The sequence below is a fragment of the Laetiporus sulphureus genome (genome assembly GCF_001632365.1).
Source record: "Laetiporus sulphureus 93-53 unplaced genomic scaffold LAESUscaffold_26, whole genome shotgun sequence".
Lineage (NCBI taxonomy): Eukaryota > Fungi > Basidiomycota > Agaricomycetes > Polyporales > Laetiporaceae > Laetiporus > Laetiporus sulphureus.
Window position 1 is genome coordinate 299,339 of NW_024468535.1, and position 23,978 is coordinate 323,316.

Below are 23,978 nucleotides of genomic sequence, written 5' to 3' on the forward strand. Positions count from 1 at the left end.
ACGCGGTCACGTGACACCACTGCCGCGTAAATGACTCAAATCCTACTGCTTTCCCCGTACCAGTCGCTCAAGTTCTTAAAGAGCTTCCACAACATTCATGACGCATTTTTATACGCTTCTGACACTAACTTACTTCAGAGGCGCTGTTCGCGGTGCAATCACTTATCTCTCATAGCCCTGAGATACAGAAGATCCTCGCGTTTGAGGGCGCGTTCGAACGCCTATTCGATATAATTGCAACTGAAAACGGTGTGGAGGGTGGAAGCATCGTACATGATGCGCTCTCCTGTATCGATGGTCTGTTGAGGTTCAACCAGTCGAATCAGGTCTGTCTCCCTGTCCATCGATCATGGAATCTCTGAATCCATTGCTATGCATCAGAGCTATCTTCGTAATACGCCTATGCCTACACTTCTACTCTCCGTGCTTGGCTTCCCTCCCACACTCCCTTTGGACGTGCCACCCCCTCAAGGGTTCGCATTGCAGCTATGGGACGTTAGTCAAAAGCGGGCCAATACCGCACTCGTCGTTGATATTATGGGTATATTGACACAAAGCAGCCAGAGTAGTGTCAGCATGCCATTTAATTGTTGCTGGGAAGCATACTGACGATAGCCTTCTGCAGCATACGCAGGACCCTCTGACATTCGCGTTCAATCGGTGCCTACTGGAGATCGGACTTGCCTCAAACTTTCCAACAACCATCAAGTCTCAGGTTTTCGCGCCTTTCAGTTATTGAGCTTTCGTGTGCTAACTTTGGTCTGTCAAGGCACTCCGCCTTCTACCGACGAACTTCTCCGGCTTTCCACTGGCGACTCTGTCCATCACGCCCTACATGCCCGTACCGGAGACAAATGGCGAGGAGTGGGACCGCCTTGAACCTGCTTCTGCACTGGATGCGGTAGTAGAACTCGTTCTGCATGGGGAGTATAATGGTGTACTCGAGGGTGAACGCCGTTCGAAAGAGGGCATGGAGCTGAGATCGGCTGCTCTTGCGGTATTCCAGGTGAGTCGGGCGAACCTGCTCCACATGATAGTATCTGGTATTCAGGATAATTGAGATGCGTCATAGAATTTTGTGCAGACGGAAGAGATTGCGGAGGCAATCGTTCAATCCATGGTTTCTCCGCCAGGTAGTTTCTCACCAGTCTTATTCTTTCCATGGGCTGAGATTTATAATGCCAATAGAACACACGCCTGTCACGCCGTTGCTGTATGCGCTCACTATGCCACACAATGCGCCATTGAATATCACCGCTGTCACATCAACCCACTTTGCTACCTTGCTCTTCGCTCATCTGCTTCGAGCCTCATCACATTGCAAGACTCTCGCGCGCTCGATCGTTCCTCATGTCGCCGGGTCCACTGCGCAAAATCAGGGTAGTTTCTTCGTACCTGCAGACGGCGGCCCTCCTCCTGCACCGCCCGAAGAGGAACCTGAGGCAGAGGAACCGCAGACACTCTTGCAGATCCTCAGTGAGCATCTGTCTCTGGCATTCCTCGCACGGGGCAGAGCCGATACTCCTAACCGGGAAGCAAGGGAGTGGGATCGGTTGCTAGTAGGCTACTTGACGTTGCTGGCTCAGTGGTTGTGGGAGGATCCAGCTGCGGTACGGGAGTTCTTGGAGGCTGGGGCACTGGGAGTGGTAGGCCAACGTCTTCAGCTACATGTCCAACCGTGATCACATCAATCCTGTAGCTGGTCGACCCAATCAACCAAACAGCAGATACCGATGCTGTCATCCCAGGATTGTGTGTATTCTTGCTGGGCGTATGCTATGAATTCAATCGAGAACCGGGCGAGATTACAAGGTGCGTGTCTATGCAAGCTTTCCCCTGCGTTTACGTTGTTTATCGCCCCTTAACTGTGACAGAGCTACTATATACCCGATCTTGACGCGGCTAGGGATCGACATGCTTGCTAACCGCATCACGCACCTCCGGGACGACGACCGATTCAAGGCGGTTGGTCCCGATACTCTCGTAATCCCTACTCCTCCCAATACCGTAGTGCGGCCTCCGGGCGGGACGAAGACGGACGTCGAGGAAGGAGAAATATGGTTTGACTGGGCCTTCGTTGACTTCTGGAAGTCGAACTATTGTCGGTATAATTGTCACTGACACTGTGTGATTTTCTGAGGGCTTACCGTTGTACATCTAGATACCGTGCAAAGAGGTATTTCGGCAGATCCCAACGCGCTGTCTTCATCGCCTGGTATGTGATCGCGATGCGATTTTTTCGATGATCCGGTTACTCACGGCCACTTTCAGGTCAAGGCGAAACGGCTATGTTAGTAGCATCGCTCAAGGACGTCATTCGCACGCAAGCAGCAGAGATCGATGCACTTCGTGCGCAGGTCCAGGCACTGACGGCAAAACAAGCTCCAGACGACGTAAGTGTTCAACTGTGCCCATTTGAGGGTCAGTCCACCAATCTCATATTCGGTCCAGCGTGAACAGCTCCAGACACAAATCGCCTCGCTAACGACAGAATTACAAGAAGCAAAACAGAAACGGCAGGAGGTGGAAAAAGAACAGGAAGATCTGCTTGTATTGCTCGACGAACTGAACAGCAAGCGACGCAGAGACAAAGGTCGGATGCGTGAAGCGGGGCTGGACGTGTCGGAAGACGAAGCTGAGGAAGAAGATGAAGAGCAGTGAGGAAATGCTGTATTTGCCCACCTTTCATGTGTGATGTATGTGTCTGCATCGTGTCTTGATACTTATTTTGAGGAGGAAGCCGATATTGCATTTGCAAGGCCTTGGATTTTTACATAATAACCTCAGTGAATTGTGGAAAGCAGGAAAGCCGATCACATCAGAGTGGTAGCTGTCAGTATATACGTGCTGACATTCCAGCTTGCTTGATCCAAATCTGCACCCACAGGCCCTGCGAAAGCCATCGCCGCTCCGCGACCATACGTAGAAGGCGGGTTCGCATCGTGCAAGGAAGATGGCTGCGCGATAGGCTGCATGTCCACGTACTTAGTGGACACGAAAACCTTAATGAATCCCGAATCCGTGTGCATGCCTTCTGGGACGCTCAGCTTGATGCTTGCACCATTTCCATGTTCTCCATACCCAACCTCTAAGCTGCCATCCGCTTTGAGAGGCGGGGGCTTTGTGGCGGAGGGAGGATAGTACCATAGCTGGGGTGAGTCAGTAATGTCGCATTGAATGTGGCCCGAAGATTGAATGCTCATACCTCGATGCTGTATTCGCTGGGATCGAAATAGAACACATATGGGAACAGATCTTGGTCCGACTTGTTCACCAACTTCAGACCATATAACCAACGTAGGTCAGAAACGACGGCTTCCTGTATGAATAATATGCCATGATTATTCTCAGCTTCGGGCTGACAGAATCGTCGATTCGTTTGGAATAGGTTTGTCTGATCGTCCGGCACCATGATGGTCTTGACTAATAGTCTGCCTCAGTCTGTAGAGCTCCGCTGATATCGAGAGACGTTCGGAGGTCTCAGAGGGTGATGGCCTGTGGAGATGATAGCTGAATCGCATGATTCTCTCGAATATATGCGCGATGCGGGAGTATTCAAGATGAATCTTCCGCAGAACGGGGACTTTTTCGTTTTCTATGAAGGGGGTCAGTCGCTGCAGGCAGAACCGATCGGGCGACGACGAAAGCGGAATGATCTCTATATTTGCTTCCGCTCGCGAAGGTGCAATCTGGAGGATGCTAGGCAATGGATTCGGTAGACGATAATTTGTTTCGGGCGATGGAGCGAAATGGGACTTCATTCCATCAGGGAATTGCAATTCGTCGAGAACAGCCCTGGTGGAATACGTGATACGGAGTGAAGCTGCATTGACAGCCTCGCAAAGGCACTGGCAGATGTCCGTGAACTTTGAGCGGATGCGGAGATGGCTGGTGTCATCTGATCGATTGTTTGCTCTGACAACGAACGTCGTGCCATCGGGGATGCCATGCACTTGGCCGGCGTGCACAACGAACGTGCCATCGTTATTCCTTGTGATGCGATATCCTTCAGCATCCCTTGTGATAGTGCTCCATAGCAGACGATTCCGATTGTCTCCGTAACATTTCGGTCTCCGGCGCGGCAAAGGGAGAAGCTGGTCGAATAGGCTCTCGTACGTCATAACGACGGTGTCTTTGTTCAACACACCGATTAGAGCGATGGTGAAACACCCATGGTACAAGCCTTCCGCATAGAGGAGCTCATCTGTCTCTTCATGCTTTCGACAGGCATTCAGCAGCACGTGTGATTTGAGTGACTGGTAATGAAACTCCGCAGGCACGACCAGTTGCGCTGTCCCGGTTTCATTGAGTGGTTGCCCGTAAGTACGTACTTCACGGTCAATACCTCCTGGAAGACGTGCGTTCTCGACAGGCTTGACACCTCGCACCATGTCGTCGGGATTACGATCCATTTCTCCCGTGTAGCAGCAGTCAATCATGACAACCTGTGCTCATTGTGACCACAAGCAAAACGATAGACATGCGTTCACTTAGGCTATTATTGCCCTTTTTGTCTGCTAACTCTGTTAGAAGCGCATTTAAAGTGAAGGAGGGGATGCCATGGACGCTCTTGAAATCAATATCCTGTGGACAGATACGCTCTATCTCGCCTTTGGGTTGCACTTCCCATTCCTTCGGAGCATATTGACTCGTGTCATGACCTGCGAAGTAGAAAATCATCAGATCTCCCGACTTTATCTCTTCGTTGTCGATAAGCTGCGTTCTGAAAGCCGATAGAATGTTTTCGCGGCTCGCGTTTTCGTCGTAAAATGTGTGAATGTCCGATTTGCGAGCGGCGAGCTTGTTTTGCATATAGTCCACTATACCTCTGGCATCGTTTTTGCAACCTTTCAATGAACGTACAGATGCGTATTTATCGATTGCGACAACCAATGCGAAGGTGCGACAATCGCTACACGATTTTGTGTGAGTTATGCATCCTAGTAACATATAAAAAGGCGATATCTCACTTCGTATTGATTTTGGTTGCATCACTGCGTCCATACGGTCCATTTGATCTGTTACCTCACCAATGTGAACATACCTTCAATATGGGAGGATGAGACTCACTGCACACCCGGCTCGATGTCGTTCTTCTGCTGTCCTTGTGAAGACAACAAGCCTGCTTGCTTATCCGTTCCGGGATCCTGTGCATCATATCATTATATTTCTGATGGGTATTTTCTTCTGTGAAAACGCACCTGCAAATTGACTTCTTCTATCTGCGGGCTATGAGAACTCGACGTTGCGACATCTGTATTGGTCTAAGAAAGTCGAACATATGAGCAGCGATCAAAGAGCAGTTATTGGCGAGCCTACATCGTGGACGTTGATCGGTGGCGCGGTGAGAGCTGTACTACGATCCCCTGCAGCCGCGATCTAACTCAGCATCCGAGAACACCATGCACAACGACAGCTCTCACCTGGGCTGAGTATTTACCATTGGGAAGGTCGTTGGAGATGGCGTCCATTCTTGTATCTGTCACGTACGAGGAGAGAGGTTGAGGAGATCGCAAAGACGGCACAGCAGGCTGAGCACCTGGGTTATCCTAGCCGCATGCAGCTGCTGTTTTATGTGAAACTACGAGGCAAATAGACCAATGGTATGCTCAGCAAACCTTATACAGGGCCAAGTATCACAGCGTCAAGTTGGACCACAAGAAGGCCCAAAACGCCTTTCAGGCGTATTCAGAAATACGGAGTATTGCCAACGGTCCCGGTAAGGAGTTTGCTGCCGTCAAACGAGTGAAGTAACACTGCATATCCGTCTGTGTAGTATATTTCGCGAGGGGATGCTAGAGAACGGCGTTGGCGGATCCGCGAGTCACTGCACATGCGACGAACAGCGTCCTTTATCGCTTTGAAGTGGAATAGAGTGGAATATGTGCGACACGTCCATCGGGCGCCTACACTGAACACCGGTGGCTCTATCTGTCGATGACCCTTCAAATCTTTGTATTACGAGAGCAGAAGCAACGTCGGCTATCTTTGACCCGACGGAATCTATGTGTTGAAGTCAATGGACAACGCCGATGCCGCATGTCATTACTCGAGGCCGCCCGGAAATCCAACACGACTTCAGATTGAAGGGACCGAATCGGCGTTAAGATTTTGATGCGCTCTCATCGATGACTTTTAAATGGCGCCCTGGGATGAACTTTACGCGGTGAGTTCTCAGGCAACGTGTTCTGGCCACAAACCAGCTGGCAACATCTCCATGGACGCATCCGCAGCCCGCAGAGTCCCCACAACGGAAGTCTTTTTGATGCTCTGAGCTTTCTCGCCAGGTGCATTATGTACGAATGCAGGTTTCTTGGTTCATTTCCCGATTGGCGATTCTACTCCAAGCCTCGAGGCTACATCGTGGTGATCCTCCGGACCGTATATCGAACTCGCGTACGCCAGCTGTATGCCCCCTTGATTTACGCATGCACGTTCCAGTCTTCTCTCATTGCTTACGATCTGTCCAGACCTTCCGTATCCTCACCCATCTGCCCAAACCGCTGGATAACCTTCAGACCTATGCACCAGAAATTTAGTCGTGTTTACTGCAAAATGTCGGAAATCAGAGGGTATATATCGCACTCGCGGCCGCCGTCGCGATGGAAACGCGTGCCTTGGCTTCCACAAGCCAATCATTTGAAAGTAAAACACGCGTTCGTGGCGCGGGGCGCTCAAGGCTTCCCCATTGTCGCCTGTTATCTTTTGTCCACGTTTTTCAGCGTGTACCCTCAAGCGGCATAAAGCGCGATGCCTCCTTGTTTGTCCCTTTCCACTCCCGCCCTGCAGTCCCCCCCCATCCCCTCCTCTCTTCCTCCCCTCCTCTCTCTTTTCTGTTCATAGTGGCCTGCGCTGGACGTATCCTTCCTTGAGCGCCAGACGTAATCCGATTTTAGGCCTCCACTCATTCATCGCAAGCGACGAGCTACACGTTCTCTTCCATTACACCTGACTGGATCTGGTTCTTACGATGTTCCAATCTATTGTGTTGCTCGTTGTGGCTGTGCTGCTGTCTGTGACTTCCTACCCGGTGCTCAGGAGAGATGTCGACTCCAGTCTCGTTCCCGACTTTGGAGTGACTGCTGGAATCAAGGCGAACGGCTCAGCGTGCGTTTCCTATCGGAACGCGCGATTTTTTCCTCTCTAATAATATCTTATCAATCAGGAGCTGTGACGGAATTGACGGTGAGCATGAACGATATTACATTGACCGCGCCACTCACGCGTTGTAGGAACCAACGGCGAGCCCATTCTCATTCCATGCCAATGTCCGCCGGATCTCGATACATTCATTGAGGTACGCTTCCACATCAAAGTCTCCTCGATCGCCCATCGCGAACCACCTTGCCTTCTCGCAGGAGCTCAACAAGAACGTTGCCGCTGGATACGTAATCAACAACCCGAGCGTCTCGATCACCTTCCCGGAGGACAATTCCACTGCGTCGCAGATCACGCGCATCAACGCTTGCCTCGTCACGCTGCAGAACCTGAACGGCACCGGCGTCGGATGCCCCGCATCGGCGACGACCTGGGTTGCGCTTCAGAAAGAGATCGCAGCAGAGGGCTCGTCGTCATCAAGCTCCGTTTCGGCTGCTAGCACTGCGACAGGTACATCCACGATCGCGAGCACAGCAACAGCCACGAGCGTATCGACTTCTGCAGCGAGTGCTGCGACTTCCAGTGTCGCGGCGGCGGCGTCGAGTACCAGCTCACATCACCACCACAAGTCCTCCAGCGCGATTGACTCTGCATCTAGCAGCACGATTTCCGTCGGCGCCACCGCAGCTGCCCTCACGGGCTCCAACACGACTGCGACAGCCTCCAGCGATGCGTCAACAGGCTCTTGTTCCATCGTCTACGTGACCGTGACCGTAACCGACGCTTCGGCCGCTTCGGCCACGAGTGATGCGGTAAGCAGCACACTCGCCGCCTCGCGCACCGTCTCCGATTCCGCCTCCTCGTCTGCCCTCGTCTCGTCTTCGTTCTCGGTCTCTGTGACCTCGGCAGCGTCTGCGACTGCGACGGCAACATCGTCGAATGTGACGAGCAACGAGAGCCTCGTGCCGGATTTCGGCGTCACGGCGGACACGAATCCGAACGGGTCGGGGAGCTGCGATGGAATAGACAGTAAGTAGCAGATTTCATGACGGTGCTTGTTTGGTAAGCTGATGGCTTTCCCTCTGTTCTTTTCACAGACGCGAGTGGCGAGCCGATCCTCATTCCCTGCTCATGCCCACCAAGCCGCGATTCTTTCATCGCCGTACGTCCTCCGCACACTCATCACGCCGATTTCATTACTGATGCCGTCGTGGATTGCAGGAGCTTTCCGCGAACGTCGCCGCAGGTCACGTGCTCAACAACCCGAGCGTCGCGCTCACATTCCCGACGGACAACTCGACCGCGTCGCAGCTCGCGCGGATCGACGCGTGTCTTGTGACGCTGCAGAACTTGATTGGTACCGGCGTCGGTTGCCCAGCGGCTGCGACGACGTGGGGCGCGCTCCAGATTCAGCTCACGGACGAGCTGTGACGAAAAAGCAAAAGCAAATCACGAACTACATCACTTATCATGAGTGATGATTGATTGATACGAGAGCGCGTGCGGGTATGCGCGCTCACATGACACGAATCGTTACGAGTCTTGCCTGGTTTTCTTCTTCTTTGCGTTTGAATATCTTTATTGTGCTTGATGTGCGTGTGTGTGGAGGTTTGATGCCTCCGAGTGCTTGATGCGCTTTATTCTTTGTTGGATGTTTCTCGTGTTGGTGTTCATCATGTAGCAATATGACTAGCTGGCTTAGGTTAGATGATGCGGCTTTCGGTCGTCGGAATGCAATGACAGGCGCGAGCTCGCCAGATCGCGAATGATTAAGGTGTGAATATTCTCAGGACATTGTCTGAGCTCTTTTTTATTGTTGTAGCATTCATCCCGACTTCGAATGCAGTGGAAAGATCCCGACCATCCTGTTGGATATGTAAGTCTGGTCAACGATCCGTCGATGATCAACCGCTCGGCATACGGCATACACGATGAGTGAGGGAAGATCTCAGGAAGGAATTCATGCAGGGAAAACCCGAAAATGCCAGTCCGATGAATGCGCCTTGAGCCTCATAGCTGGGGAGACTCTAAAGTTTGCTAAATAGTGCAATGATAGGCTGGACGGGAAATATGACGATACTTGCCAGCGCGAACAACAGGATGTGATTGGAATAACATTCTTCAGTCGTGATACCCAACTGACGCAGCAACTCAGCGGTGCTATGGTGCAAAGAGAGTTTGCTGTATGGCAGGTACATTAGACTGCCTACGGGGATAGCGGCTCTAACCCGAGGACGCAGTTCTCAGTCCGCCATTCGTCATTCTCGTCTCCGCCGCCGTCTAACTCCGCATTCCGTTACCATTGCTGATACAGTCGCATATAGTTCCATATTCGTCGTCATCCTCAGCATTCAATGGGCATAGGACAATTCGCATAAACGTGTGCGAGGCAAGCCTATCCAGAGATAGGTTGAGTATAGATTGAAACACATCAGAGTAGCGATCTCACCAATCCTTGTATCTCACCGTGGAGCACTCGTTTGAGTCTCCTTCGTAACGGTGAAAACAAATGTATCACTGTCCCACATTCCTACATTCGGCAACTCCTTTAAAAATGCTTTGCGCTCTGCAGCTTCTTTGTTGAGTGGAACTTGCTCTAGACTTTCCGTGTGAACAAATGTTGTCGAGAAATAGAGCTTCACGAAGCTCGACTCCGTTGATTTCTCTTCAGCGAGATCAAATGCGACTACCTTGCGTGCGCCCTGCACACCGTATCCCACAGCGATTGAGCCTTTCCTCTTCAGCGGCGGCGTGTCCTGATGCTCGGGAGTGTACCATTTCTACAAGAGCAATAAGTTAGACGGAATTTCAAATGATCAATGCTGACCTCAATGGAGTATTCATACGGGTCAAAGTTGAACAGATACGGGTATAGATCGTATTCCGAGTCGTTCACAATCTTGATTCCATAGACGAATTTCGGGTTGTACTTTATTGTGTATTCAGGCAAACAGCTGGCCGAAACGTCCTTCCGAGAGGAATCGGGTAGGATTTGCTCATCCGCTTCGTAAATGCTCAAACTGTCATCCTCTGGCCCCCCTCGTTTGAGGATGTAAAGCTCAATCTTGACACCCTGGAGCGGAGTCTTGAATTTCCGACCCAAGTGAAAATTGAAGCGTGCAATGTGTTGACAAGTCTTCCAGATATCGTTGAACGGAGCTTCGACGGACGCTGCTGAAGCTGCATACTTGTTGACAACAGGTTGTCGATTCTGTAGGATCCACTGTCCTGTCGATTCATCTAAGTCGATGATTTGAATGTCAGCCTCGTCCCGATTCTGCAGCGTGGCACATTCAGGAGCCGAGGAGGGGAGTTGCAAGGTCTGCCTTGCTAGATAATATGTGAACCGCATCGTCACAAGGTCTGGGAATATTGCTCGAGATAAGATTGTTATTTTCTTCTCGAGCTCGGGGAGGGTGTATTTCGCGGTGTCGACTTTGAATGAGGAACTCGCTGGGCCGACTGTAGTAATTGTGAAGCCATGAAGCATCTCCGAGGGCTCTCTAGCAACTTGAACATCGAACTTCATGCCTTTTTCGACACCGACTAAGGACCCTGCAGCGACAGAGAGCTTGCTCTGTGTCACAGTTACCTTGAAGCCGACATCGACATCAAAGGGGGTCTCATTGACCCACAATAGACGACCCGCGTTGGTTCCTCCGCATTGTGGGTTCTGTGTCTGCGATGGCGTCGGTAGAGTAGCAACCAGCGATATGTATGTGGTGGGCTCCCCCTCTCCCTGTGCAATTTCGTACAGTCTATTGAGAAGAGCTTTTGTGAACGCGCCGCGGTACTGTGCTTCTCTCGCCTTCTCCTCGGGTCTGCAAGCACTGAGAAGCACGTGCGATGCCAATCCATCATACCGAAAGCAATTGGGCAGAACTTGTCTCGCCCCCCGCAAATGGGACGAGGAGAGGGACGCGGAAAACCATTTATTGATGTCGATGAGAGCGTCAGGATATATTGGAATATAAGTCTTCGTCTCTAATTCGTATTCTCGATATTGAAAATCGTCGCGAGACATGTCGCCGGAGTGACAACAGTCAAAAATGGCGACCTGGAGAGGCAATGCAGTCATATGTCACTTGTTAGATAGGCTCAATTGCTGTAGAGGTACGTACAATGTTATCACCTTTCACAGAAGCCAGTTCTGCAAACCATGCGTTCAGTTGGATGGATGGTATTCCGTGAACACGGTTATAATCCACGTCTTGAGGGCAGATGCATTCCATCTTGCCTCTATACTGACGAGGCCACCTCTCGTCAGTGTATTCCTTCACCCCGTGTCCAGCAAAGAAAAAGACCACCAGGTCATTCTTCTTGATGCTGGTATTATTGATGAGATGTGATTTGAAAACCTTCTCTATGCCGTCGCGGGTTGCTTGCTCATCCTTGAGAGACATGATATGCGCCGAAGGAACGTGGTGTATCGTCTCCAGGTATGTGCGTACCGCCTCACCATCGTTGATGCAACCGCTCAGGCTATGCTTTGGATAAGCGTTGATTGTGACGAGCAGAGCAAAAATTCGTGACAACGTGTGTCTGCAATGTTTGGCCATGAAGCAGAACTCGGGATAGAAAACAGTGCGGTACTCACGTCTCTGTCTGTTCGACATTCGAGTGTGTCAGGGACACGGCTGTCTCAGCCACCACGGTGCCGTTGAGGTTTTCGGTGCCGGGCGAGTGCTCTTCTGCATTCGCGTTCTGTTGGCCTTCAACAGCGTGCACCATATCGTGCTGCTGATTCACGGCACTCGTCATTACCTATGAAGAACCCGAATCAGCTGGTATGGGCTGGTAAAGAGATGATAGCTTGCCGCCATCGGACGACGGTTGTGTGCCAATTTGTTGTTCAACTGTACTTCGCTATACATCTGAATGTCCCGGGATGATATGGATGGAGAGGAGAGTTTGCGATGAACGGGCCTCAAGAGGGGCTCGTATACAGTAGCATTACTCAGACAATTCGAGCATTGTCCGGCATTTGAAATTGAAGCAGTGTAGGGAAATTTCTCCTAGGACATTCCTATGGCAATCGGATGGGACAAACATCCGAGCGAAGCCTGATCGGAGGTTGCGGTTGGTACAATAACGCCCGGCTCGAAGACCACACACGCTATTCCGCCTATGTACTGAAGCTTCATCCTTTCAGGTAAGGTGTGAGCAGGACGTCGTGATTAAATATCAACTCATGAAACATCGACTGGCGCCCTCAGAGCATTCGATACTCACCGTTTTCACGGCTCCACCGGTACCCATGCTGAAGTCTATCTGTTGAATGTTTACGTTAAAGCTTAGAAGATAAACGGCAACCCAATCGATGCCAAACATACGCCCACAGATGAAGGCGAAGTAGCGAGTCAGCCATCGACGTGAATACGACAATCTCTTAGCGCCACGCCGAGTGCTTGAAGAGAGGCCTAAGGATTGCAAGCGTACGGAAAATCGTAACGTTCTGTCCAGGGGTCCTGAAGAGAATGGCGCCTTCGCCATCCACCACGTTGTCATGAACCACACCAGGGTCTATGAAGGTGGCTCATGGACTCTTTACGGGGTAAGATAGTGTCTCAACATCAGGACGCTCGTTCGTAATGCGGTAAGATGTCATCATTTGGACTGACCCGCACAAGCAACGCACTTCCACGCCAAAGATTTATAAAAACGACGTAGTGTGTTAAGTGTCATTCACGACCACGTCTTTGAGCCGCACATTGTTTCATTGAGAGAGCTTTTTGAGGAACCTGCAGATAGCGTGTGTCAAAGCATAAGAATGTTGACTATTCAAAACCGCATCACAAAACCTTAAACTCTTTGGGGTCATTACGGACCGATTAAAGGGCCCTTCCATGGCTGTTCAATAGTCTTCTCCCAATTGCATCGGCAACCGCACGGGATGTCGTGTTGGCAAGATATAAGATAAGCACAAAATTCATAGAGTTCGGTAAGCCACTCCTCTTCGATTAAGGAAGCATCATCGTCCCCGGTTGTGTACTATTTGTCGGGTTGGGAATGTGGTGACGTGAGTGGGAACGGCATGGCTGCAAAGTGCCATTCGAAGGCTGGGGAGATGCTTGCCTGGGAATCAAGGAAGGTTGTATGATAACGCATGAGAATGGCCACCTTCGTGTGGTCTCAACACTCCACACAGCTTTCATCTCTGTCAAATCAGACTCTGACATGGAATGCCAAGAATGCCAATGCTGATGAAATGTCGTCGGTTTCAACAGGATACAATAATGCGAATGGCCAGCGTTGTATAGGAAAAGAGGGCCCAGGATAGACTCGAGGGTCACTTCGAGGGCTTGAGGTTGTACTAGGGTTTGATAGGCAGAGCTTCGCAACCACATCATTGGTAATGGCGGTCATGTAGTTCAAACACATTGATGTGAATTACACACGACTACCAGCGTTCCATCCTCGGCACCGGGCAGACTCTTCGCGATGGAGTTAGCGGACGTCCATAATGTGCCGGACCACGGATACATGCTGTCAAGAGTTTGACTCATCCGACATATCAGCTGCAGCGAATAGCGATATACGTCATACGTCTTGACGATGAGAGAAACTACAGCTATTCCATGAGCACTGAGTACTGAATTTGCATGACTCAATCCTCACCTACACCAGGGCATTAGTTTGCGAAGGAACCGAGCTGTGATGCGCTCCGACCCGTCACGTTGTGTCACGTGTGCAATCACGTAGGTTATGTCACGCTAAGCTGGGTGAATGAATGGTTTCCCTCCCTCTACCCTCTCCCATTGCCTCGTATCCTGAAAACTCTGTCGTATTCTGGAGCTATATATAAGCTTTAAAACGGGCAGTTGCTATTCACTCTTCGCGCGGATCCTCTTTCCAATCTGTGCTTGGATTGGAATCTGGCTTGAATCCAGTTGAACTTGAACTTGCGATCTACTCGGACGGCCATTGCTGCTTCCTAGAAGACAGGGACTCGATATCTCTTTCAAATATATGTGATCTTCGCTGTAGGGATTTACTCATCATGCGCAACTTGTCGCTTTGGCGGTCAAATCATTCATCGCTCCGTCCGCCACTTGGCTTCGATTCTCCTCCTCAAGACCATAGTATCAGCACGGTCGCTGTTGGTCCCGATCAAGATGCCATTTATATCGCGTCCGAGTCGAGAAGGGGAGCTGCAAACGCTGACATAGAAATCTGGAGAGTAGGATCTATAGCCGTTGAGAACAGTCAGGTATGCTGAATGATAATGACTCAAACTCTATTACAATTATTTGCCAGGCTACGGCACGTCTCGCCGTATTCTCACCGACCGCAATTGTGTCAAATCCCTGGTCTGGCACACCTACACAGGCGACTGACAGTGCACCTGAAGTCACAAGCCTGCGATTGCTCCCAGACTCACGCACGCTTGTGCTGATCACTCACACTGGCGACATTGCAACGCTACAAGTGGACGACGTCGAGCCACAGGTTGGTACATTGCATTGACTGGCCGTGGAAGCTCCGCGCCATCTCTGTCTGATCATTTGATATTGTGCAGTTTGATGTTGTCGGATCAGTTGATGCTGGGATACTGGCCGCAGAATGGGGGCCCGATGATTCGCTCTTGGTTTTAGTGACCGGTCAGTGACTGTATGCGTCGCCATGTAACGCGAATGTCTGAGCTTCATCCATATCCTGTTCTGTGCACAGGAGACGATAAGTTGATCTTGATGAGTGCGATGTTTGACTTGCTTTGCGAGGGACCGCTTCATCCACCCGAATTCGGAGAAGGTACGCTGCCCTATTAGACTTCTGCGCATACCGCTGCATACAATATGCCGCAGATGCTCCTATTACGCTGGGTTGGGGCGCGAAGCATACCCAATTCCACGGTTCGTTGGGGAAAAGTGCAGCTCATGCCGGGCTTGACGTGTCCACCGTCGGAATGAGTCCGGATGACGACCATAAGCCACGTATTAGTTGGCGAGGAGACGGAGCATTCTTCGTGGTATCAACTGTGTTACCGCCCTTGGTGCGTACATTGTCAAACTACCTAGTCTTTAAATTCCTTCCTTTCCACTTGCGAACGTCTGAACGTGGCTTTTCGCGATAGGGAGAAAACACGTGTCAGCGCCGCATCCTCCGCATTTACAGCCGCGAAGGGACCCTCTCTAGTACCGCTGAACCCATTGCAGGGTTAGAACATACGCTTTCATGGCGACCCTCGGGAAACCTCATGGTCGGCACGCAGCGCTTTGGTTCGGTCGACGGGCTAGCAAAAGGACGTGAAGGACGGCATGACGTGGTGTTTTTCGAGAGGAATGGCTTGAGACACGGCGAGTTCAGCTTGCGCGAGACGGAAGCGAGGCTGAACGGGCCATTTGACTCGGAGATTGGCTTGGTCGGGAGATGGGGTTACAGGGTCAAGGAGGTAGGGTGGAGCGCAGATTCAAACGTGCTGAGCGTGTGGATCGAAGGTGAAGAAGGCGATGTTGGTGCGTGGCTTCACTATCGTGTGGTGTTCCTATTGCCGTAAATCGGTCTCACACGTATGTTTACAGTGCAACTGTGGACAATTGGCAACTATCATTGGTGAGTATGCACTGTAGTCCCTTCACATTCCGCCCCAGTCCACCTAGTTTGGTTGACAATGGGGTAAGATAGGTATCTCAAGCAAGAGATTCCAGCCCCTTCCACTTCATCTGGTGAACATGGACGGTTTACGTCCATCAGATGGCATCCTGAAGACCCCTTGAAGATCATCTTGACGACGTCTTGTACGTCTCTCGACAGGGATTGTCGCGTTCAGACTGAATTAACTGATGCTCACCTCAGCAGAAGTCTTTCAGCGTACGTACGCATGGGAGATATATTCGTCAGCCGCAAGTCCCCCAAAAGACACTGGATCAGTCGCTGTTTCAGATGGAGGTGTGTGATTCCCTCTATAATCTGGTTCAGATGCTCAACTTGTGATGTCATCTGCAGCCAGCATCCTACTAACAGCTTTCCGGAGTCAGAACGTCCCTCCTCCTATGTCGTCCTGCGCACTTACCTTGTCAACGCTGCCGGGACTATCTCTTTCGTCCGGCATGAGACGCCTGCCAGCACCTATCCACGCCTCGTTCTCTCCTATGCGAGACCTACTCGCTATTCTCTGGGAGTCTGGTCACGTCGAGCTCGTGGACTTGCGCACTCGCATCGGGCCCGGCTGTGGCAAAGTCATGGATCCGACCCATCTATGGGGAGGTATCCTGGTCAATAAGGATATGGGAGCAGTTGCCAGGCCCTCTCGTCAGGTGTTCATTTGGCGTGCTCGGAACGAGGTCGCTCCGACAGAGGGTCAGGATGAAGTGGTTCATCTCGCTGTGCTGACATCGTACTTGAGTGAGGATGGACCTGATGGTATCTATATGGCCACAGTCCAAGGTGGCACTGCTGTGGACAAGGTAGAGATTGCAATGCCGGATCGCAACGGCAGGTTAATCAATGCGGAAGAAGGGGTTGTATGGCAGTCACCAAGCGGCGACCTTTTCTACGGTACGTCAGATATACATTGATCTCTAAGTGAGGAGAGCCTGACGGTTGAGCCAGTTGATCTTGAGGCACAGTCACCCTCGCCTGTGGCATCCTTCCCAGAGTTCTGTTTCACTGCAATGCAGGTTCTTGTCCCGGATATGGGAGCATTGAGCAAGGACCAAGCTAGTAGCTCAGTGCTGTTCATCGGCCTGACTAATAATGGCAAGCTGAGCGTCGTCACGGAAGGAGGTACTGCACGCGGCTTGGCCTCGAATGCCACGTCCTTCACCGTTGCCTCGGGCTTTTTGATATTCACCAGTACTGCCCATGTCGCGCAGTTTGCACCTCTTCGTGAACTCGTCCCGCTATGCCGTCCGTCGTCCGACGATTCGGGCGCTGCGTCGCTGCCAGAGTGGGAAAAGAGGAGAGTGGAACGAGGTTCGAGGATTGTCACTGCTGTGCCCAGCACGATGAGCTTAGTGCTCCAGATGCCTCGCGGGAACTTGGAGACGGTTAATCCACGGCCGCTTGTTATGGAGATCGTACGACAAGACATCGATCAGTGAGCAAACATCATGTGCGATGCGTCATTCGCCTGACTGGTTTTCCTCCAATAGGCATCGATACGGCAAGGCATTCCTAGCATGCCGCAAGCATCGGATTGACCTGAACGTTATCGTTGATCATAATCGCGATGCATTCAAAATCCACCTTGAGTCCTTTGTCGAACAGGTGGACGACGTCGACTATATAAACCTTTTTTTGACAAGCCTCGGGTCAGTGAATTCAGGTTGTTATGTGGTACTGGAGCCTCACGGAGTCTCAGTCAAGGTTCTTTGCCTACCGATCTGATTGGGGAATTGTGCGATGGCATTCGCGCTGTCCTGGAAAAGAGAGATATGAAGAAATACATCAGCTCTATTCTCACCGCTGACGTGGTCAAGAGACCGCCTGACCACGAAGCAGCGTTATCGCTTCTTCTGCGCTTGCGAGGTACGCGGAAGAGATGATGAGTTCGCGACAGTATCATTGCTCATCGATTTCTTGTATGCAGATAGCGAGCCGCAACTTGTGGAGGATGCCGTCAAATATATCATCTTCCTTGTAGATGCTGATAGACTTTTTGACACTGCTCTCGGCATGTACGACTTCTCACTGGTGCTCATGATTGCACAGCACGCGCAAAAGGTGAGTCGCCTTGTTGCTCTCGCTGTAAGCGCCGTCTCATGCATCACATAGGATCCTCGAGAGTATCTTCCTTTCCTTCGTGAGCTGCGTGCCCTCGATCATTTCTATCAGAGGTTCCGGATAGACGATCACCTGAAGCGGCACAGCAAGGCGTTGCGAAATCTCAGTCGAGCAGGTACGGATCGACGATCATCCGTGTTTCTTGGTGTATAATTAATCAGGAAACAGGCTCGGAACGGTTTGACGAAGCAATGCAATATGTCGAGAAACACAAGCTATACGAAGATGCATTAGCTATCTGGCGAGATACAGATCGGTACCAGGTATATCACTGCTTCATGATAGGAGTGAGCAGTAAGCTCACTCATCCTTTACAGGATGTTCTTAGTGTCTACGGCGAATGGCTCTTTGAACGCAGAGAGTTCAAAGAAGCGGCTTTCGGTATGGGACAATGTTCTCTTGTCCGAGATAGTGGCTGACACATTATTTCAGTATTCCGGCAATCCGGTCGGAATGAGAAGGCCATGATCGCCTATGAGAAGTCGCTCGATTGGCAAGACCTATTTGAGCTGGCATTGCAGGAGAAAATCTCAAAGGAAGGCATTTCTGAGCTGGCGTATCGCGTTGCAGAGGATCTGTCCTCAAAGAAACGATACTCTGATGCAGCACGAGTACTGCTGGACTACGCTCATGACACAAAAGAGGCTATTAAGGCTCTCGTGGAGGGGAGCTACTTCTCCGATGCTCGTCGTATTGTGAGTTCAATGGTGGTTGTTGCTGTAAAGAAAGATCTCATCAAATCCTCAGCTCGTACTGAGTTCTCGACCGGAACTCCTTGAAGAGATCATCTATCCGGGAATCCTTGATTGCAGGGCGCAGATCACTGAAGATCTGAACGAGATGAAAGACCAGCTACGAAAACAGGTGCAACGTATACGCGAACTCCGTATTAAAAAGACAGAAGAGCCGGGTGCGTCCAGTAGACCACATTTTCGATCGTGCATGAGCTGATTGATTACCTCTCAGACGCATTCTATGGTGTCGAAGATATAGATCTGCACAATGTGGATGTCATGACGGACGTATCGATGGCGCCGACCGCGTTTACGCGATACACGCAAGCACCGAGTAGCGTTTCTCGCACGTCTTCGAAGTCAGTATCAGTCTTCCCGATATGTGTCAGAAATATTGAATTTGACAATTCCCTAGACGAAGCTCACGGTCGAAGAGGAAGCTCGAGCGAAAGGTTGGTTCAGGACGGAAAGGCACAGTGGACGAAGAGGAATATTTGCTCAAGTCCGTCACTAAACTTGTGGGGCGGTTCAACACCACGCAAGGTGCCCTTGACTCATGCGTGTTGTCCGTTGTGCCTGTACTAATAATCCATCCATCGCCAGCTGACGCGGCGAACATCATCCCTCATCTATTGCAGTTCACAGAGGAACATCGGGCTGAGGGCCGGGCGTTGCAGGACGAGCTGAGCGAGTTTGAGTGCGCGCTTCGAGCTGCACTAGATGAGGTATGGACAAAGGCATCTGGCGCCGAGGGCGAGACCGAGGACAGCTGGGCAGCGCGGATGCAAGAGTACGAAAAGCAGAGGCACGTCGACCCGCTTGAAAAAGTTGCCAAACCGGAGGTGGGCAAGCAAGAATGGAAGTTGAGATTACCGGCGAGTAATTGAGCCATCGTTCTTCAGCCATCACAACCTGCGAGTAAGAATGTATCGATAGGTATCGCTACACGAGACACAGTGAAATGCATCGTCACGACTATTCTGCTCTTCACACGATCCCGATGCCACAGATCTGGCCTTCATTTCGCGGCGTCCGCGTCGGCCGCAAGAATTTCGTTCGCGCGCTCTATCAGTGCCGTCTCGCTCGCGTCTGCATCTGTGGGTACTTCGAATGGGGCGAAGCCAAGCACTCGGCGGGCATCCAGACCCATGGAGCGGACGTCCCCCGTCCCCGCGCGCCCGACAAAGCGCGACTCGCCTTCGCCGATGGGGAAATCCCTATGGGTATGAATGAACCAGCTTGAGTAAGAGATGAAAGAGGGTTTAATGAAGCGAGGTCCGACTCACGGGGCGGGAAGGCCAGCGAGGAAAGTCTCACGTTGAGTGCGGAGGTATCTGGCGCTGTGAAACCGTTGCGCTCAACTAATCTACCCAACGATCCTGATGAGGAAGGCGGAAGACTCACTTGTACTCTGTGAGAGGTGTGGCAGGTATGTATATCACGGAAGAATCCTCCCTGCCGTTGTGCTCGTTCTCAACTGCGTGAACAAGGTCGCAGTGCCCTGGTAAAATGCATCAGCAGTCCTCCCGATTCGCGTGCCCGGCGAACGCACAGTAGACTTGATCTCCGGGTTCAACCTTTGGGATGCTCACGATCGTCTTCGCAAGCTTCAGATGTGGGTGCGTCACGCCGCTCAGATACTGCGTTCTTCCCGGGCGGCTGCCAGGGAACGCGCTGCTCGTTAGGTCGAGCTCCCATTCATCCGCCGAGGAAGTGGCTGGGCGGAAGAACGGCCGGAGCATGATGTACGCGGTCGCCAGCGAGAGCAACGGAAGCACCCGCAACGTGCCCTCGTTCTGCGATGCGGTCGAGAGCGCCGTCCAGCCCTGCCAGGGACGGAAGACGGTGCATTGATTCCTGCGCGGGCATGTCAGACACAAGCGACGGGACTGTGCCGAGGTTGTAGGCAGGCACTCACGCAGCGTTGTACAGGTCCTGTCGCGCACCCAGCCGTGGGCTCGCGTCAAACGGATCGTGCGTGCGCCATCCTTCGCCGTCTGCGTCTGCGAGTATCGCGCGAAAACACGCGCGGAAGCCCGGGTCTTCCCAGCGCTCGATCCCGCCCCCGTCGATGTGCGGGCCGAGCGTGAACACGGACGGGCCTGGCGGTCGCATACGCAGACGGTCGAAGTACGAGATTGGCGTGCGAAGGCTGACGGTATGTGCGAGCGAGGGGATGGGAGGCGGAGAAGCGTGCCAGAGGGAAAGGAGCGCTTTCTGCGTGCCGAGCAGCGCGGGATGCGTCCGTGCGCGGACTTGTGCGAGCGAGTTGTACAGCTCGTAAAAGACTATCTTTTCGGGGGGAGTACCTGTGTGCCATAATCGCGCAATTTTCGTGACTGCACGTGCGGATCGGCTTGTCCAAGGGCCTACCTGTGACGTGCTCCTTGTTCCTCGCGATGTAATCTGTGATAGACTCCTTCCACACTAATGCCTCCTAGATTCCGAAGCTGTCAGAAATTACATGGCAGTGAATGCCGCGCGGCCTGAAACGCACATCGCAAGGAACTCCGCCCTTGACAATTACCACGCCGCGGTGCTTGATGTCCTTGATTTGCTCATCGGACAGGCCACGTACAATGTCCGAGTAGGCGACCTGTGGGATGACCTGCCGCGCGAAGCGCTGTGAATCAACCCCAGAAACAGACTGCTCTGGAATATACCAACATCTGCTCCTTTCTGCTCGATCTCCGCAACGGCGCCCTCGAGCTCCTTCAACACACTGCGCCATGTCTTCTCCATTGCTGCCGGATTCGTACAGATGTCTCTTTTCAACGCAGCAAAACGCGGCGGCAGCTCCTCGGGCTCATCCATAGGCTTATCGGATATGTCCTTGACTGTCCCTTCTTTCTTGGGGATTCGTAGCATATCCCCTGAGCCATTCGAAGGTTGGTGAGGTAGGGATGCGGAATTTGAGGCCATGACGGCAGTCGCATAGAGGCAGTGAGAAAGACGGGGCGACTTTGATGGGAGAGTCAGCACAAATTTCAAGTTCATAATCTCAGCACTCGGTACCGCTGTGTGCGACTATCGTCAGATGATAGTTTTCGACTAGGCTACCCATCATCCACGAGACTGACGGCCGTACGGCATCATCGCAGGCAGTCGATATAGCGCGGTGCGGCCCATACAAATGATGTTCTGCGGTGTCCACATGGCGCAGAAATATGGCAGGTCTCTAGCATCAGGAAAAATCAAATCCGGCTTAGGACACTTTTATCCGCTTGCGGTCACCAAAAAGGACAGTAAGCTCGAGAAAGCCTCAGGACCTTCTTGTTTTGAACCTTTTTTCTGGTTTGGAAGCTTCTTATCGTGAACTTATCCGCTTGCACAGGCCAATACCAGCAAGAACAAGTCAAAAAGAACGTTCTCGAGCCACAAGTCGATTTGAGTTTTCCTGATGCTATCTTCCAGAGCCTTCGAAGACTTTCACGCGACGCGGCGGATCCGAGGATTCGCCGCGCCATAGACGCGTTCGCAGCATGAGTTAACGTTGATGTTGCGACCTCCTGAAACTTGGCAATGTCGGACTATGATACAGATGTTCTTCAGGACATGAAGGTTGCAGGCATGTAAATCAGGCTATATAATCGAGGTCATGATCATGAGTCTAACTTGATTATCAAAATCAAAACAGAGCCCAATGTGACATGTCCATGGGCATCACAAGGAGAATAGGCGCGGACCTTTGAACAAAGCTTTGGAAGTCTGCGGCACTGGTTTTGACGCGTTGATCAGATGTATGGACATTGGGGTCTGGTGCCAAAGATCGTGGATTGCGCCCTCTCGTAGGATAACGTACCGCCGTCGTTCCGGAAAGCTCTTTGGACTATGCGCCGCGTAACACGGGTTCAAATGCATCTCCTGGTCATGACAGATCGTACCTGACTGATAAGGGTGATATTGTTCATTCTTCTAGCCTCCAGAGATCTCCCCTGCAGGGACAGTACTAGCCTCTTGTGGGTCTTGTCCAGAAGCGTGCTGTGGTCGACAAGGAATGCCATGACTCCTGATGTTTCTGACAGCTCTCCTGGACCGAGCGCGTAATGAAGAAGGGAAGCTACCAGGTCTCTTCCTAGTAGAGATCAGCTGCGGCATGGGAGGCTTCACGTGCGGACCGCGGACGCGACGAAGGGCACCAGAGATGCAAGCGAGGACGAAGGGGGGTAAACAGGATGGCGGGTCATGGATTCGGCCACATTTCGGACTTGTGCCTCCTCGGACCTCAGTATGCTTGTTTGGAACATGTTGGCTCGACATCCACCGTGAAAAAAGGCTGGGCGTCATCCACAGTTACCCCCTCAGGCAGGCGCTCCAGAAATAGCGCGGAGAGTGAAAAAAAAGTGATCGGATATCACAGCGAAAAGAGGAAGCGAAAGTCGCGGAGATGGAGGAGATTCAATCGAGCCGGAATCCAGAAAAATAGAAGCTTGTTTACAATAAATCGCCAGTCGGTCTTGAACTTGCAATCTCGCGGTCCAGAGCACGGCAGATTGTCACGGACAAACGAAAAGGTACCTCGGGTAACGATGCAATTGGAAACCTCCATTTGAATATGTCGCTTTCTCCCTTTTATCGGGCCCACCGTACAATAAGGGTCATCATACTCGGCCTCAGCTTCGAGTCAGCTGTCACGATGCATATTCAAGACACCGTTGGTCACCGTGAAGAACACTTCGCAGGAGGCTTGCCGACGAAAACACGGTCGAGAGTACCTTTCTTCCGAGCAGAGGCACGTCGTGGGCATTTGTCGCAGAGAACATCTAAATTGACTAGTACAGCAAAAGCGTATACGGGTAGATGCAATAGGTCCCCGACAATGGGCATTTATATGCACACTAAGAAGCTCGTCGCACACCATTGTGGGCACCACCAGGTGTGCCTTTCGGATGTTCTCATGTGAGGCGTTAGTATTCTGCCTTGATGCTGGACATGAGTTGAGGACATACGGGCATGAATTGGGGTACAAGGTCATGCGGTCTCTGAAAGGGCTACCATGCACCTGCCAGCTCGCGGATATGAACAAAATGAGAACAGCTTCCAATCATTCATGTCTTCAGCATCCATCGACGACCGCATGGAGACAGAACGAGCATTTTGGAATTTTCAGAGTCATATTTTTGTCAATCTATGGAGTCTGGCGTATCTTCTCTTCTGACGGACAAGAAGCAAGCTTCGGGGTCGAGAACTTGCTTCCTAGTAAGTGATCGTGCTTGGGAGAGGGAGTCGGTCTTTGAGCCTGGCCGTGATCATGGGCTCGTAGGTTCCAAGAGCTGTCATCGGTCTTGTCTACAGGATAGAACAGAATTATGCAAACCGGACCAAGACTAGCGCCAGCAACCTGCAATTTGATAAATGATATGATAGGCGCCGACAGTTTGCAAATCACTCTTTCTGCACTCAAAAAAATGATGATGAATA

The 23,978-nt window shown here is 51.6% G+C and overlaps 8 protein-coding genes across 8 annotated transcripts in view; 4 read left to right on the forward strand and 4 right to left on the reverse strand.

Moving 5' to 3' along the window:
- Positions 1 to 2,764, forward strand: part of LAESUDRAFT_727084 (uncharacterized protein) — a 3,788-nt gene extending 1,024 nt beyond the window's left edge. Inside the window, exons 3-13 of the mRNA XM_040909160.1 lie at positions 139 to 326; positions 382 to 570; positions 626 to 715; positions 770 to 1,006; positions 1,073 to 1,133; positions 1,189 to 1,646; positions 1,700 to 1,812; positions 1,875 to 2,101; positions 2,162 to 2,215; positions 2,272 to 2,393; positions 2,452 to 2,764. Coding sequence (XP_040763178.1) covers positions 139 to 326; positions 382 to 570; positions 626 to 715; positions 770 to 1,006; positions 1,073 to 1,133; positions 1,189 to 1,646; positions 1,700 to 1,812; positions 1,875 to 2,101; positions 2,162 to 2,215; positions 2,272 to 2,393; positions 2,452 to 2,661 — 1,949 coding nt within the window. The 3' untranslated portion in view covers positions 2,662 to 2,764. The remainder of the gene's footprint in view (positions 1 to 138; positions 327 to 381; positions 571 to 625; positions 716 to 769; positions 1,007 to 1,072; positions 1,134 to 1,188; positions 1,647 to 1,699; positions 1,813 to 1,874; positions 2,102 to 2,161; positions 2,216 to 2,271; positions 2,394 to 2,451) is intronic.
- A 49-nt stretch (positions 2,765 to 2,813) lies between these two features.
- Positions 2,814 to 3,566, reverse strand: LAESUDRAFT_702281 (uncharacterized protein; the record flags this gene model as incomplete). Its single annotated transcript, XM_040906476.1, has 2 exons — positions 3,206 to 3,566; positions 2,814 to 3,149 (listed from the first exon to the last, which is right to left on the reverse strand). Exons 1-2 carry the CDS (start codon positions 3,410 to 3,412, stop codon positions 2,814 to 2,816), a joined length of 543 nt encoding a protein of 180 aa, XP_040763179.1. The 5' UTR covers positions 3,413 to 3,566.
- Positions 3,567 to 4,431: 865 nt separating this feature from the next.
- Positions 4,432 to 4,950, reverse strand: LAESUDRAFT_655880 (uncharacterized protein; the record flags this gene model as incomplete). Its single annotated transcript, XM_040904581.1, has 1 exon — positions 4,432 to 4,950. One exon carries the CDS (start codon positions 4,948 to 4,950, stop codon positions 4,432 to 4,434), a length of 519 nt encoding a protein of 172 aa, XP_040763180.1.
- A 1,175-nt stretch (positions 4,951 to 6,125) lies between these two features.
- Positions 6,126 to 6,923, forward strand: LAESUDRAFT_231049 (uncharacterized protein). The gene has a single exon (XM_040901660.1). It carries the CDS (start codon positions 6,295 to 6,297, stop codon positions 6,742 to 6,744), a length of 450 nt encoding a protein of 149 aa, XP_040763181.1. The 5' UTR covers positions 6,126 to 6,294; the 3' UTR covers positions 6,745 to 6,923.
- LAESUDRAFT_702284 (uncharacterized protein) lies at positions 6,471 to 8,862 on the forward strand. Its single transcript, XM_040906477.1, has 6 exons — positions 6,471 to 7,107; positions 7,166 to 7,185; positions 7,233 to 7,297; positions 7,359 to 8,127; positions 8,196 to 8,260; positions 8,320 to 8,862. The coding sequence occupies exons 1-6, from the start codon at positions 6,971 to 6,973 to the stop codon at positions 8,527 to 8,529; spliced, it is 1,266 nt and encodes a 421-aa protein (XP_040763182.1). The 5' UTR covers positions 6,471 to 6,970; the 3' UTR covers positions 8,530 to 8,862.
- A 516-nt stretch (positions 8,863 to 9,378) lies between these two features.
- Positions 9,379 to 11,829, reverse strand: LAESUDRAFT_760313 (uncharacterized protein; the record flags this gene model as incomplete). The annotated part of the gene is made up of 5 exons (XM_040912716.1): positions 9,379 to 9,493; positions 9,565 to 9,878; positions 9,926 to 11,155; positions 11,220 to 11,640; positions 11,696 to 11,829. 5 exons carry the CDS (start codon positions 11,827 to 11,829, stop codon positions 9,379 to 9,381), a joined length of 2,214 nt encoding a protein of 737 aa, XP_040763183.1.
- A 2,269-nt stretch (positions 11,830 to 14,098) lies between these two features.
- LAESUDRAFT_760314 (IkappaB kinase complex IKAP component) lies at positions 14,099 to 19,444 on the forward strand (the record flags this gene model as incomplete). The annotated part of the gene is made up of 22 exons (XM_040912717.1): positions 14,099 to 14,308; positions 14,356 to 14,547; positions 14,618 to 14,699; positions 14,770 to 14,850; positions 14,904 to 15,091; positions 15,173 to 15,554; positions 15,621 to 15,651; positions 15,724 to 15,836; positions 15,895 to 15,987; positions 16,045 to 16,596; positions 16,651 to 17,137; positions 17,193 to 17,351; positions 17,402 to 17,568; positions 17,630 to 17,763; positions 17,815 to 17,938; positions 17,992 to 18,086; positions 18,141 to 18,204; positions 18,256 to 18,518; positions 18,571 to 18,733; positions 18,790 to 18,916; positions 18,973 to 19,100; positions 19,161 to 19,444. 22 exons carry the CDS (start codon positions 14,099 to 14,101, stop codon positions 19,442 to 19,444), a joined length of 4,119 nt encoding a protein of 1,372 aa, XP_040763184.1.
- Positions 19,445 to 19,575: 131 nt separating this feature from the next.
- LAESUDRAFT_655895 (DUF1479-domain-containing protein) lies at positions 19,576 to 21,425 on the reverse strand (the record flags this gene model as incomplete). Its single annotated transcript, XM_040904582.1, has 8 exons — positions 19,576 to 19,774; positions 19,844 to 19,897; positions 19,962 to 20,058; positions 20,110 to 20,414; positions 20,476 to 20,866; positions 20,931 to 20,994; positions 21,055 to 21,165; positions 21,225 to 21,425. The coding sequence occupies 8 exons, from the start codon at positions 21,423 to 21,425 to the stop codon at positions 19,576 to 19,578; spliced, it is 1,422 nt and encodes a 473-aa protein (XP_040763185.1).
- Between the last annotated feature and the right edge of the window lie 2,553 nt (positions 21,426 to 23,978).